The following is a 15,186-nucleotide window of genomic DNA, read 5'->3' as shown; positions in this document are numbered from 1 at the left end:
TAAGGCTTATTTGGCTGGTGACAATCAAATGAAATTTTCTAAAAAAATCTAGAACATCTGTCCATCCTTAAATTCCCTGTCTGGGGCTAGGTAGGAGTTGGCCACTGGTATGCTTGGTCTCATGGTGCAATGCCATAAGAGTCACAGATCAAAGGAGGGTGTAGTGATTAAGATCACTGACTTTGGGATCAATCAGAAAGTCTTGGCTTAAGTTCTGTTTCTACAGTATTTTTGCTGTGAATGGTCATTTACTCAGCTCCCTTAAGCTTCAGTTTCCTCATCTGTTAAAATAGAAAAAAAATTTCTATTTCTTAGGGTTGTGAGAATTCAATAATACAGCTATATCATGTAGCAGAGTGCCTGGCATATAATTAAGTATTCAATAACTAATGATGATGAGATAAATCTGTTTTAGAAAACACATCTGGTTGGTGAGCATTGATTTGATTCCTCCTCTAAATGATTCTGTGGTTCTAGATATATTGTTCAATCCATAGAGTGCAGAAGGGCCATAAATATCATCTAGTTCAAGCCCTGAAACCTAGTTCATGAATTGTCTTGTGTGCTCCTCCCCATCAAGTGGTTTCACTAACAAGGGGTAGAATTGGGCGCAGACCTTGAGCTTGTTTGTTACCTTACCCTGTCTGGTAACTATCACAATATGCTTCCTCTAATGAACCTCTTTCCTTGCCCAGTAAACTCTAATGGTGTTTTTGGCTTATGTGATAGTTGATGGCAGCCCTGCTTTTATTTCTCTATTATCAGGGCAAGGGGTACAGGGGCTGGGTGAGGGAGAACGCAGAATGGGAGCAGAGCCAAATGCCCATCTAACTTGCCTTTGGCTCACATGAGGAGTCTGTGTGTAAACCACTGCCAGAGGGGAGAGTTAAATGCATTTTATTGTATAAGCTGCATGGTAGCCAGGAGGACCATGGCTGATGCACAGTTTCCGAGTGTACATACACACAAGCATAGATGCTCATGTACGTGTAGGAAATCCCCCTATATGAGTGGACAACGGAGTACATGCATGCCCACACCATCACTCCACATGTTTGCACACACACTAATGGCCAGGAGAAAAGTGCTCAGCACATTTTATCATACATCCCAGATTGAGGAAGGCCATTCAGGAGGGGGAAAGGGAAGATTATGAGGCAAAAAGAGAAATGAAACCTAAAGGTCCCGCCCTGTCAGCATTAACTGGAGTATAAGAAATGGAATTTGGACAGACAGACAGACTCCTGGGGCCTGTCAACAACCAAAATGTCCAAAGGGCCTCTGATTCTCTGGCTGGTGATTGAGCTCGAGCGGCTTTATCTGAGTAAGTGTTCTCAGACCTTCCATCCAGGAGTCCCTGGAGGCTTGGCACCTCCCGGATTTCCATGGCTGATCTATAAAGGTGAAACCCATTTCACTCCTGCATCCACTCAGCTTCTCTTGTTTGGAAGGTCTCTCCCTTTCTTTGTGACACAGGGTTTATCTTGAGACTGGTTTGGGAGTTTTAGGTTGGGGGTATTTATGTTCATACCAGGAATGGTAATTTAAGAAGAGACACAGAGATAAGGCATCAGATAACATGGGGATAAGAAATGTCCTTTGCAGGTTTTACTAGCACAGTCAGAGCCAGGGGAATTTGTTCTGTTAAGACCCCTTATTATAATCCTTATTTTTCTCTTTATCTTTAGGAGTTTTTGTTTGCTTCTTGGTTTGTTTTATTTTGCTGGGGGTCGGGCGTCCAGGTGAGGTTTACCTTTTCTGCATATTGTTTCCAGGTTTCGGATGATGCAAATGTACACACACTAGGTGTGGACCAGTATAGACCTTCACATCCTGCTGCTATACAGGTGGAATGCTCTGGGCTGAGCTGAAGTTGCATCTTGGTCATTAACTTTTGACACTGGTGACTATGGCCCTTCCATGGAAGAAATGAGGGACCTGGAAAAGACCAGTTTTAACAATCCATGATTCTAGAACTAGACAATATCTAATGTCCCTTGCAGTTTCAACAGTTCATAGTTTCTGCACATGAATCTTTCAAATGTGCTGCGTGAGAAAACACCTGCATTCCATGAAAAACAAGCCTTTGTCATACTGTTCTTTGTGCCTTTCTTTCCTCTAGAACTTCATACATCCTCAGGTCTCCACGTAAGTCAAGCTTTTCCTGAGTACCCATAGCCTCCAAACTGGTTTAAGTGTTTCTGCTGTGAGTTCCTGTCCTCCCTGGGGTCCTGCCACTAGAGAACTTGTCGCCCTGTAGTAGTTGTTCATTTAACTGTCTCTCTCCCCAAATACCCTGTGGGAGTTAGTGGAATGAAAGCAGTTCCTGTCCCTTTCTTTATCATTGTTTTTGCCTGGTCTTTACCTTGTCCTGGGACCTGGAGGTGTGGAGGGTTTGATGATGCTGAAAGTTGCTCTGGCCACCTTTCTGGCTATTGGCTGGACACTGACTGAGTGGGCTTCTCCAACCCTACTTGAAGAAGGCAGCACCTGGTGGATGATCTGTTTGTTTTTCATTTGTGCCTTTTCTAAAATGACCATTTTAGAAGGCAGTGACTGCTCAGACTCATTGGTGATCAGAACTGAATGTGCTCTTAAAACATGCCAGATCAAACCCTTCACTGTGTAGGTGATGAAATTGAGACCCAGACTGGGGAAAGGCCTTGTTTAAGGTCGCCAGCTAGAGAAGGAACCAAGCTGGCACCAGAACCTAGGTTGTACCCACCATCCTGGGTAATTCCCCAAAAGAGAAATTGATTTAATACCAATGATTCCTTTGTTTCAGATCATTTTGCAGCTGGAAAGAAACAGTTTCTTATCCTATCTCTAAGATCAGCAATGCTTGGTTATTTGTACTCATAATTTATTAATTTCATGTGGCATTTAATACTCCATCTCTTGTGAACTTGAGAACTATTTCTGAGGCGAGCATTATCTTCCCCCTTTGGCTTATGAGGCTAATGAGGTCAGGGTTAGTGTGGCTTTCCTCCGAAGAACACAAAAGCAGTAACCGGCAGAATGAGGTTCTCAATGTAAGCCTGATGGGTGTTTTTCTGCCACACCTGCTTCCTTTTTTTTAACATTAATTTTTAATCCAGTGAGTAATACAGACACACCCTAGGTGGAATAATTAAAATGTTATAAAGTTAAATCCCTTTTGACTACTGCCCTCAACCCCAGTCCCTTTCCTCTGATCATGGAGCTGCTGACACAATGAGTTGGGTGTATGTCCCACCAGCCACTTTTCTCTACGTTTACTTTCATATGTCTGTGCCCACAAAAACCTGCAAACTGGTTTATTTCTTTTTTAAAATGGTTTTGTATTTTATGTGTCATTTTGAAATTTCTCCTTTTCATACGTTGGTAAGGTTTGGAGTTTTCATGCCGATGGATATAAATCTGTCTAATTCTGTTAATCTTGTACATTGTGGTTCCACAGAAGGACTGTGCCATGTTAGCCACTCCCCATATACACACTGTTCATTTCATTCACACACATATGACACTGCAGTAAATATTTGCAAATAGGCTTCCTTGTGCACCTGTGCTTTTCTAGAGCAAATAACAAACCATGAAATTGCCCAGGCTTAGCTAGGTCACTTGCATGTTGGGTATTAACCGAAACTGCCAAATTTCCCCAGAGTGTGGCTGTACCAATTTACACCCTATTTCACTCCAGTTTACTCCAGTAGGCTAAGTCACTTCCCAGCTCCCAGTCTAGCCAACACTTCATATCATCAGCATTCTAAATTTTTGCCAGTCTAATAGTTGAAATTTACTGATCACTCATATTTCCTTGTCTATGAATTGCCTGTTTTGTCTTTTGCCAGTTTTTCTTTTTTTTTCTTTTTTAACGTTTTTATTGGAGTATACTTGTTTTACAATGGTGTGTTAGTTTCTGCTTTATTACAAAGTGAATCAGTTATACATTTACATATATCCCCATATCTCTTCCCTCTTGCGTCTCCCTCCCTCCCACCCTTCTAGCTGGTCACAAAGCATCAAGCTGATCTCCCTGTGCTATGTGACTGCTTCCCACTAGCTATCCATTTTACATTTGGTAGTGTATATATAAGTCCATGCCACTCTCTCATTTTGTCCCAGCTTACCCTTCCCCCTCCCCATGTCCTCAAGTCCATTCTCTAGTAGGTCTGCATCTTCATTCCTGGCTTGCCCCTAGGTTCTTCATGACCATTTCCTTTTTTTTTTTTCTAGATTCCATATATATGTGTTAGCACACGGTATTTGTTTTTCTCTTTCTGACTTACTTCACTCTGTATGACAGACTCTAGGTACATCCATCTCACTACAAATAACTTAATTTCATTTCTTTTTATGGCTGAGTAATATTCCATTGTATATATGTGCCACATCTTCTTTATCCATTCATCTGTCGATGGACACTTAGGTTGCTTCCATGTCCTGGCTATTGTAAATAGAGCTAAAATGAACATTGTGGTACATGACTCTTTTTGAATTATGGTTTTCTCAGGATATATGCCTAGTAGTGGGATTGCTGGGTCGTATGGTAGTTCTATTTTTAGTTTTTTAAGGAACCTCCATACTGTTCTCCATAGTGGCTGTATCAATTTACAATCCCACCAACAGTGTATGAGGGTTCCCTTTTCTCCACACCCTCTCCAGCATTTATTGTTTGTAATGATGGCCATTCTGACTGGTGTGAGACGATATCGCATTGTAGTTTTTTGTTTTTTGTTTTTTTGCGGTATGCGGGCCTCTCACTGTTGTGGCCTCTCCCATTGCGAAGCACAGGCTCCGGACGCAGAGGCTCAGCGGCCATGGCTCACGGGGCCTAGCCGCTCCGCGGCATGTGGGATCTTCCCGGACCGGGGCACGAACCCACGTCCCCTGCATCGGCAGGCGGACTCTTAACCACTGCGCCACCAGGGAAGCCCCGCATTGTAGTTTTGATTTGCATTTCTCTCATGATTAATGATGTTGAGCATTCTTTCATGTGTTTGTTGCCTTTGCCAGTTTTTCTATCGAGTCTTTCCTTATTGAGTAGTAGGATGCCTCTTTCTATACTGTGATACTTGGGATAATAAACTGTTGGATCTCCAGTAGAAATAATGCTGTCCCACATTTTTTTTTTTTTTTTTTTTGGTGGTACACGGGCCTCTCACTGTTGTGGCCTCTCCCGTTGCAGAGCACAGGCTCCGGACCCCCAGGCTCAGCAGCCATGGCTCACGGGCCCAGCCGCTCCGCGGCATGTGGGATCTTCCCGGACCGGGGCACGAACCCATGTCCCCTGCATCAGCAGGCGGACTCTCAACCACTGCGCCACCAGGGAAGCCCCCACATTTTTTATTAATTTACCAAATATTCATAGGAACAAGCTCATATTTTAGAAGTCATTGGTTTTTGGTGCATGTGTTCTGCATTGCTATCACAGCTGAGGTTGAAGACAATTATTTTTTTTCCCTGGCTTCGTGGGGGGCAAAATGGGCTTCCACAGCATGTACAATCTGTGCAACATGTCCATTGTGGCAAAGTAAAGAGACGATGAGCTTAGGGAAGGCTCCAGGCGGGTCTGAATTTGGAATGACCTTTCATCATGAGAGCAAACTTTGCAAAACCCAGCAAGTACATCATCTGGCTTACTACCTGGGCAACTACTAGGGCTCATGCTCACCTTCTCCCAGAGAAGAATAGCTGGAAGTTGCTGATGCCTAGGGTCAGGGAGGAATACGGTGCTACTGACCATGTCTTACACAACTTAGCCAACGGGGTTAACAGAGTTAGTGAATGGAGAGTCTTACAGGAGGGTACCTTGAAGAAAACAATGAGCAAAGAGATATGGGGATATATGTATATGTATACCTGATTCGCTTGTTATACAGCAGAAACTAACACACCATTGTAAAGCAATTATACTCCAATAAAGATGTTTAAAAAAAATTTTTTTAAAAAGGATCTAGGTACTCAAGAAGGAGCAGGATGTCATCCTGACACTCTGGAGCTATAGCCTGCCTGGCTCTCCTCTCAATAGCATGGTTTGATTGAGAACAATCACTGATGCTCAATTAAATCAGAGGGCTTAACATTTGCAGCAGTGAAAAACTTTCACGGATTCTCAGAGATGGAAGTTATCTTAGAAGAGGTTGTCCAGTGGTCCTCAAACAGAGTGGGTGGTCAGTGACATCAGAACGACCTGGAGACCTCGGTTATGTACATTTCCATGGGCCTTGGCCTCTAAGATTCTGACTCAGGGTTGGGCAAGAAAATAGGTATTTTTAGCAAGCTCCCCAGGCCATGCTGATGAGTAGCTGAAGTTGGGAAGCACAGATACTTCATTTTAAAAATGGTGCTATGTTCTATTTCATACAGCTAACATGGTCAACCTAATCACCAGCATCTTTATGTCACAGCTGCCATTCCAAGAATTCCTGTGATTTCTTTCCAGTTCTAACATTAAAAAAAAAAAATCCACAAACTCCACCTAAGTTCATGTTCTCTAACAACAAACAAATGGTCCAGAGCAATTAATTTCTATCTCCAGTACTAAAAGGAGGTGAGGACAATGGGATATAGTTCAACCGCCTGTCTCCCAGCCATAGCAACCTTTGAGGTGGAAGACAGACAGAGACCCATTTGAGGCATTCAAGTCAGTAGCAGGTGATCACTGCCTATTAAGATACACTGGGTACAGTGCTGTTTTGGACCTGTTTATATGAGTTAGTGGAATTGGATTAAAGGGTCAGGATTTTCCATGGAGAATTTATGGTTTCACTGAATGGTACTCAAGGTCAGAGTTTTTTTAATAAGCAAATCTGCTGTGGAGATGTGTTCAGAGACTCAGGCGGTCAGCTGTTTCCACTTGAGGGATGGAGGGGTGTGGAGTTAGGAGATTAGCAGCGGCGAAGGGCAGGCCAGAATTTGGGCTAAAGAAACATATACACTACGACCCTCTTCATCTTCCTGGAAGCATCTATCTGCACAATCCCTGTAGAGCATATTTGAGAGATTTCAGTACCTCACAACCTAGTTTTCTCATCTTTCCTCACAGCTCCAGCTGCATCAGAGATCGTCGTGAGAGCGTTTTGGGGTCAGTCGGTGACTTTGCCCTGTACGTACTCATCCTGGTCTCCTAACAGCAACGGCATGTGCTGGGGCAAAGGCCAGTGTCCCAACTCCAAATGCAATGACGAGCTTCTCTACACCGATGGGACAAGGGTGGTCGTGAGGAGGTCGCCAAAATACCAACTTCTGGGGAATATCCGGAGAGGGGATGTCTCCTTGACCATCTCCAACACCAACGAAGGTGACAGTGGTGTGTACTGCTGCCGCATAGAGGTGCCTGGCTGGTTCAACGATGTGAAGATGAACATCCGCCTGGACCTGAGGAGAGGTGAGCACACAGCGGCTGTGTCTGTGGATGGAGAGGTTCACGAGTCATGGGTCATAGAGTCAGTGGGTGGTGGTGGAGAGACTGAAGCTGCTTAAGCAATGAGTGGGCAGATTAAATCTGAGACATGTTGATGACTAGAGGAGCCATAGTCTGGAGCAGATGCCTGTGGGAGCCAAAAATCCCACAGAAATGAGTGAGGGGTAGAGGGTGGGGGGTAGGGAACCAGTGAAATTCAGGGTCACTTTGAAGAGGGCAGCTGCTTCTTCTCTAGGGAATTGCAGAAAGTTGGGCCCAGTGCTTTCAGATCTCCCCGTGATTATGTGAAGTATATTGATTTTTGCACGTGGGCAAAGATTTCAAAATATAAGAAAATATTGGATGAACGAGATAAAATGTGTTGTTCATGGATCAGCTTCAGCCCATAAGCCCAACTTCCAGCAGAGGGGAAAGGGCAGGGGATTTGGAGATAGTCATAGCAGTTTTCAGGTGATCTTTCCTTCTGTTACTATCAGTTGCTTTTGATGAAATTTGAAATATGGTGGAACTCATAACGATTTGAGCTGCATGGAGTGCAGCCTATGGTTGAATTGTGTGAACAATAACCACTGTTCCTGCTGGTCTGGAATGGAGCCTCTCAAATTCAGCCCTGTGCTCAGCCTGCACCAAGGACTGAGGATTCTTGGGCTCTGTTCCTAACTGGACTGGCATCTTGGAAGGCAGGTTCTGGCTAACCATGCAAGTATAATAAGCTTCTCCGATGACTCTCATGTGCTCTAAGATTTGAGAACAACTGATGTGGATGCTTCTAATTAGAGAACTTGCACAAGCATATATGAAAGTATATTTTTTATATACTAAATATATATATTTAGTATATTTTTCTCTCAAAGCAACTTTGTGAGATAGAGGTATCATTAGGATTTGTTGAAGTTAAATGATGTCAATCCAAGTCTTTGCTTTTCAAGCCTGATATAACCAGCTCTTATTCTATAAAATATTGGTTGACATCAGCACTCTATGAGGACATTTCTAAGTTCACCTGAAATTAATGATGGTCCATTAGAGTTTCTGGTCCATTAGAGTTAGTGGAAATTTGGCATATTTAAGAGAGGGTGGTATCTGTAGAATAACTGTTGCTAATGAACTCAGATTCAGATGTTTAGGGGGTGAGTGGTTTGGGCATGAACCAATCTTTAATATCTGAAAGAGACCACATTTTCACCCTATGTTACACTCTTTGGACTCGCTCTTTTTAGATTTTAATTTTTATTGTAGAAAGAACACCTAACATGAGTTCTACCCTCTTCATGAATTTTCAAGCGTACAATATACTATTGTTAACTATGGTTACAATGTGTGCAGCAAATTTCTGGAGCTTATTCATCTTGCTTGACTGAAATGTTATGTTTGGGCTCACTTTTGATAGGACCATTCATTTCCTCATTCATGCCATGTTTTTGGAACACCTACTATGTACCAGACACTGTCGTAGGTATTAGATTTGTAGCAGAGAACAAAATAAATACCAGCCATTCCCTCGTGGAGCTTACAGTGTACTAGGAGAAACAGACATTCCATAATAATCAACAAATAAATGTGTAGTTAGGAAATGCAACAAACGCTACGAAGGTCAAGTATGAGTGTGAAAAAAAACATTGTTATTGTCGAATGCGGATGACCTTGCAGAAGCGTCCTTTTAGCTGAGACATGAGGGTTAAGGAGGAGTCCATCTAAGGAAGGGAGAGTCTAGGAAGCAGTAGGTACAAAGTCCCTCAGATGGAAGGTCACTAATACTGTGGAAGAACTGAAGAAAGGCCAGTGGGCTGGGGAAAAGTGAGGAGAATAGAGTGGAGGCCCGAGATGGGAAAGAAAGAGCAGATCAGGTGGGGCCCTGAGGGTGAGGTTGAGGGTTGGGTCTTCATCTTAAGGGCAAGGAGAACCCAGGAAAAAAGTTTAGGTAGGGGACTGACAAAATTAGATTTGTCATTTTCAAAGATTACTCTGGCCAGTGTGTGAAGAACAGGTTGGAAAGGCCAGGACTAGAGTTAAGAAACCCAGTTTTCATGGGCATTTTAGTGGTCCAGGCTCGTGGGCCAGGCGAGGCGGCAGAAAGGCAGAGAAATGGACGGATGCCGGCTACCTCTGTAGTGTTTCCCTCTTCCTCCGTCTCCACTTGGCACCAGACGTATCTTCTATTGGGTACAGGTCCCACGACCACGCGCTCAACAACCACCCGTCGCCCAACCACCACCACTGTGACGACAACCACAGCTGTGCTTCCAACAACCACAGTCATGCCTACACCTGACCTGCCAGCCACACCACCGCTTCAGATGAGAACCACTGCTGCACTCACCACCATGGCAGCCACATGCCCTCTGACAACACAGGACTCCCTTCGTGAGGAAGACACGATACTTCTGACCCTAGAGCCTTCCACAGAAGGGCCCATCCTCATTGCAGGTGCCTGGTTCAATGGGCCGTTCTTTCCCTTCTTCTGGTCAGATGCACCTTGGATCCCTTGGAAGAGGGTTCTCCTGCTGAATGGGGCAGCCCAGCAACTTGCTCTTAGGTCTATGTGTGTGTGTGTCTGTGTATGAGTTTGCCAGGGCTGTCATAACAAATTCCACAGACTGGGTGGCTTAAACAACAAAAGTTTACTTTCTCACAACTCCAGAGGCTAGAAGTCTGAGATCAAGGTGTCAGCAGGGTTGGTTTCTTCCGAGGCCTTTCTCCTTGACTTCTAGATGGCCGTCCTCTCCCTGTGTCCTCACATGGTCTTCCTCCTTTGCGTGTTTGTGTTCTAATGTCCTCTTTTTGTAAGAACACCAGTGATATTCGATCAGGGACCATCCATATCACATCATTTTTACTTTAATTACCTCTTTAAAGGCACTATCTCCAAATACAGTCACATTCCAAGCTACTTGGGGTTAGGGCTTCAATGTATGAATTTTCAGGTAGGGCTGGGGTGGGGGTGGAAGGGGACCACACAATTCATCCCACAACTGTATGTGTGTGTATAGTTTCATTAAATTGTTCCTTTTCATTGTTTTATGATTTCCTTTTTTGTTGCTTTTTTTTTTTCCTTTGTGCTTTTGAAAAGTCAGCATTTTTGGTTCTCCAGCTGACCTCCCAGGAGTCTCGGGGACACTTAGTAAAGAACCAGGAAATGTCAACCTGGGTCAGACACCAGTTCCATCCTGCCGGGGCTTAAGTCCCTACTCAGGCATTAGAGATTGGTTGAGGAAAGGCCTCCAGATGCCTTAAAATATCCCTTGGTGAACTGGTTCTACCTTTTCTTTCTTTCTCTCTCTCTCTCTCTTTCTTTCTTTCTTTCTCTCTTTCTTCTTTCTTTCTTTCTTTCTTTCTTTCTTTCTCTCTCTCCCTCCCTCCCTCCTTTCCTCTTTCCCCTCCCCTCCCTCCCTTCCTTCCTTCCTTCCTTCCTGCCTTCCTTCCTTCCTTCCTCTCTTTCTTTCTCTCTCTCTCTCCCTCCCTCCCTCCCTCCTTTCCTCTCTCCCCTCCCCTCCCCTCCCTCCCTCCCTCCCTTCCTTCCTTCCTCTCTTTCTTTCTCTCTCTCCTCTCTCTCTCCCTCCCTCCCTCCCTCCTTTCCTCTCTCCCCTCCCCTCCCTCCCTCCCTCCTTTCCTCTCTCCCCTCCCCTCCCTCCCTCCCTCCTTTCCTCTCTCCCCTCCCCCCCTCCCTCCTTTCCTCTCTCCCCTCCCCTCCCTCCCTCCCTCCTTTCCTCTCTCCCCTCCCCTCCCTCCCTCCCTCCTTTCCTCTCTCCCCTCCCCTCCCTTCCTTCCTTCCTTCCTCTCTTTCTCTCTCTCTCTTTCTCTTTCTCTCTAGCTCCCTCCCTCCTTTCCTTCCTTCCTTCATCCTGAATCCTTCTTGATCCTACATCTTGGAACTCTCATTGAATTACTAGCTCCATTAATTATGGGGGCTTATCAAAGCTCCCACCACATTTCAACCTCTGATTCTGAGGTAAGAATATTAGAAAAGAATCATGAGATAGCTTGAAAGCTTAGGCATTTCAGCTGCCTCAATAAGGCCTGGATTAATTTAAACAACTTTACATTATTGAATTGGCTAATTCCATTATACTCTGTGTAGTCGCCCAAGGTCCATGAACCCTAAGCCAATTTTTATATGTATTTTTAAAATTCCTTTGATCTTTAAAATAATCATCTTAGAATACTACATTTGCAGTTTTTCCCCTAGATTCTAAAAATTACTTACAATCCTTGGAAGAAAAACTGAAATAAACATAGAAAAGTACAAAGACAACTATAAAAATAGCCCCAAATCCCACCACTCAGCACAAACACCTATTTTTAGCTGCCTTTTATCAAACTTTTTTTCTCTTCCAGAATCAGAAACTGTCCTTCTCCCTAGGACCTCTCAGAGAAGCACTGAGGTGACTTCTGCAGACACTGCCTTGCTCACATCCAAAGGTATGTGGCCGGGGTTCTCTCTTTTTCTTTCCTCACCGCTTAGACTGAGGGAAACACTGAATAGAGTGTCACCAAGTCAGATGACTAGAGATGACTGTTGGGTCCTGTGTGCCATGAAGTCCACCTGGAACAAATTGGTATCAATACCGCATTTGTGGCTCATTCCTCCCTGTGGATTTGAGAGAGTGAGAGAGACCCATTGACCTTGATTTGTTTGTGCAATTCTCCAGGGTAGCACATCTCTAGAATATCTGCCTTTCCACTCTAGGCTGGGTGGCACTCAGCTATCTCATCCCCCAATCCTAAGCATACCGGTCTTCTGTGTTGAAACCCTAGAGGGTGTACTCACTTGACTCCTTGGCTCTTTATAGTGGAGGGAGAGTTCTTTCATTCATTTGTCCTTTCATCCATCCAGCCAGACTTCTTTAGGTATTTACTAGTGCCCAGGGGCAGAGAACACCCTGAAAATAATTCACAGCCTTGCAGGTGCTAGAGGGGCCTGCCTGGGCTTGGTTATCAGTTGTACTACTTTCCCCTGGGGGTCTCTGCCCTCCATTGTGTAACTTCATGCATATAAAATTTGGATGAGTGCGTGGCACATTAGTAAGCGTGCAAAAGGTAGCTGTTACCTTAGTGGAGCTTATAATCAAGCAGAGGAAAACAGACATCTATGAGGTAGATAAATCAATGCTTGTGATAGTGGAGTATAGGGGGGGCAGTAAAATAGAGTGGTTCATGTGTGTGTGCGTTCTGGTGTTACACTGCCTGGATACAAATCATGCCCCTTCTCTGCTGTGTGACTTTGAGAAAGTTCCTTAATCTCTCTGGGCCTTGGCTTCCTAACTGGTCAAATGGGAATAATGAAGCACTTACCCTGTGTCTCTTTCTGAGGATTAAGTGAGAGAATGCAGGTAGATGACTTAGAACAGCATCTGGCATGTACTAAATGCTCAGTAAACATTAGCCCTTTTTTTTTTTTTTTTTTTTTGGCGGTACACGGGCCTCTCCCGTTGCGGAGCACAGGCTCTGGACATGCAGGCTCAGCAACCATGGCTCACGGGCCCAGCCGCTCCGCAGCATGTGGGATCTTCCCGGACCGGGGCATGAACCCCTGTCCCCTGCATCGGCAGGCGGACTCTCAACCACTGCGCCACCAGGGAGGCCCAGCCCTTTTTTTTAATGACAAAAGTCAGTTTAGGGGAAGAGTGCCCCCCCACCCCCCCACCTCCCCACAAAATAGGAAGACAGGCATCTACCTAAGTTTGTTTCCTCCTTTCCTTTGTATATTTCCAGGGTCTGAAAGTTGGGTTCTCCAGTCAACATCCCAGGCATTGATGCAGGAAGCGAGTGACTCGGTGATTTCTCAGCCAAGAGGTAGGGAGGTTGTGCTCCTGTGAGCGGTTTGCCTTTGGACTTGGGAACAATCTGTCATCCGCCTGCTTGTCTTGGAATTCTGCTCTTTTGATTGCACTGTGATCACATCCTACATCCTCCCGCCAGCTGGGATGAAAGTGAAACCTGCTAAAAGCATCAGTTCTGGCTCCATCCCTTCTCTGCCTCATTTCTGAAAACCCTCTGTTGGGATCTGAAGCTAGGAATGCTAGTAGGAAAAGCAACCATTCATCTTTCAAAACGTTACTAATTTATTTTAAATTATGCAAATAGCACACCAGTGTATTTTTGTTAGGGATAAATTTTTTAAAAGCTATTTATTTATTTTGATTTATTTATTTGGTTGCTCTGGGTCTTAGGTGCAGTGGGTATACTCTTTAGTTACAGCTCACCGGCTCTTAGTTGCGGCATGCATGTAGGATCTAGTTCCCTGACCAGAGATGTAACCCGGGCTCTCTGCATTGGGACCGTGGAGTCTTAACCACTGTGCCACCAGGGAAGTCCCTAGGGATACATTTTTTTAAAGTAGAAATAACATTCTCTTTGACTCCCTGTCTTTAATCCCAGTTCCTCCCCTGAGTTAATCACTGATATTAGTTGAAGATGATCATTCTTCAGGTCTTTTTCTATTCCCTTATGAGTGGGTATAGATATAGAAATATGCAGTTGTGTTTTGTGTGTGGATTTTTTTTTAAATGCTATCATATTGTGTGCAGCCTTCTGCATTTTTATTCACCTAACATTATACAGTGGACCACTTTCTTTTTTGGTCCATGTTGATCTCCATCACTGTGTTAAATTGCTGTATAGTATTTTCTACTATGGGTACTTATAGTATCCATTCCCCATTGAGGGGCACTAAGGTTGTTCCAAAACTTCACATCATAAATATTCTGCAGTGAGGATCCTTATAGGTGTCTCCTTAGTGTTCATGCAAGTGTTTCTTTAGCTAGGGTGGTGACCAAGAAGGAGAAATGCTAGGTTCACAGAAATGTGTGCTTTTATTTTTTTATAAATTTATTTTTATTTTATTTTTGGCTATGTTGGGTCTTCATTGCTGCATGCGAGCTTTCTCTAGCTGCAGTGAGCAGGGGCTACTCTTTGTAGCAGTGCGCAGGCTTCTCACTGCGGTGGCTTCTCTGGTTGCAGAGCACGGGCTCTAGGCACGCAGGCTTCAGTAGTTGTGGCACATGGGCTCAGTAGCTGTGGCTCGTGGGCTCTAGAGTGCAGGCTCAGTAGTTGTGGTGCATGGGCTTATTTGCTCCGCGGCATGTGGGATCTTCCCAGACCAGGGCTCGAACCTATATCCCCTGCATTGGCAGGCGGATTCTTAACCACTGCGCCACCAGGGAAGTCTGAAACGTGTGCTTCTAAATTTTATAGCTATTACAAAATTGTCCTCTGGAAAGGCTGTGCTAATTTCTCTTCCCACCCACAGAGTATCTGCTTTCCCATATCCTCCCCACACTCGATATAACCATTTGTTTAATTGTTTTCGATCTCCCGAGAAGAAAATGTCATCTCATTCTTCTGTTGTTCTGATTAACAGAGAGTTGGAGTGTCTTTCTCTATGTTTATTAGCCAGAAAACAGCCATCCTTTAACTCTGTGAAGGAGGCAATGACAAAGGCTCGGAAGATGGAATTAGAGGGTCCAGACAAGAGTGAGTGGAAGGGAGATAGGTTTTGAAGGAAGACTCTAAATCAAGATGGAATGCAAGGGTGATCTCATGTTGAAAAGCTTTGGCATGCACTAACTCACCCAGTGGGAGGACGGGAAACCTGGACTGGATGTTGATAACAAGGTGCCAATGATCCAAACCTTCTTTGTCCATGGGATGTGGTAGGGTGAGGGCCTGTTTTCTGGCAGAAGAGAAGGTAGCAACTAGAAAAGTGACAAAGGATGGTCAACGAGTTTTCAAAATGTTTCATTTTTTCCACTTAAATCTTGGACTATTTTACACTGAATTGC

The 15,186-nt window shown here is 44.4% G+C and overlaps 1 protein-coding gene across 1 annotated transcript in view; it reads left to right on the top strand.

Annotated features, from left to right (window-relative positions):
• The first annotated feature begins 1,230 nt into the window (after positions 1 to 1,230).
• TIMD4 (T cell immunoglobulin and mucin domain containing 4) overlaps positions 1,231 to 15,186 on the top strand; it is a 35,384-nt gene continuing 21,428 nt past the window's right edge. The window contains exons 1-5 of the mRNA XM_081231787.1: positions 1,231 to 1,324; positions 7,028 to 7,369; positions 9,518 to 9,832; positions 11,741 to 11,824; positions 13,118 to 13,198. Coding sequence (XP_081087913.1) covers positions 1,267 to 1,324; positions 7,028 to 7,369; positions 9,518 to 9,832; positions 11,741 to 11,824; positions 13,118 to 13,198 — 880 coding nt within the window. The 5' untranslated portion in view covers positions 1,231 to 1,266. The remainder of the gene's footprint in view (positions 1,325 to 7,027; positions 7,370 to 9,517; positions 9,833 to 11,740; positions 11,825 to 13,117; positions 13,199 to 15,186) is intronic.

The sequence above is a fragment of the Mesoplodon bidens genome, assembly GCF_964165515.1.
Source record: "Mesoplodon bidens genome assembly, chromosome: 4".
NCBI lineage: Eukaryota > Metazoa > Chordata > Mammalia > Artiodactyla > Ziphiidae > Mesoplodon > Mesoplodon bidens.
This window is presented reverse-complemented; position numbering and strand designations above follow the sequence as displayed.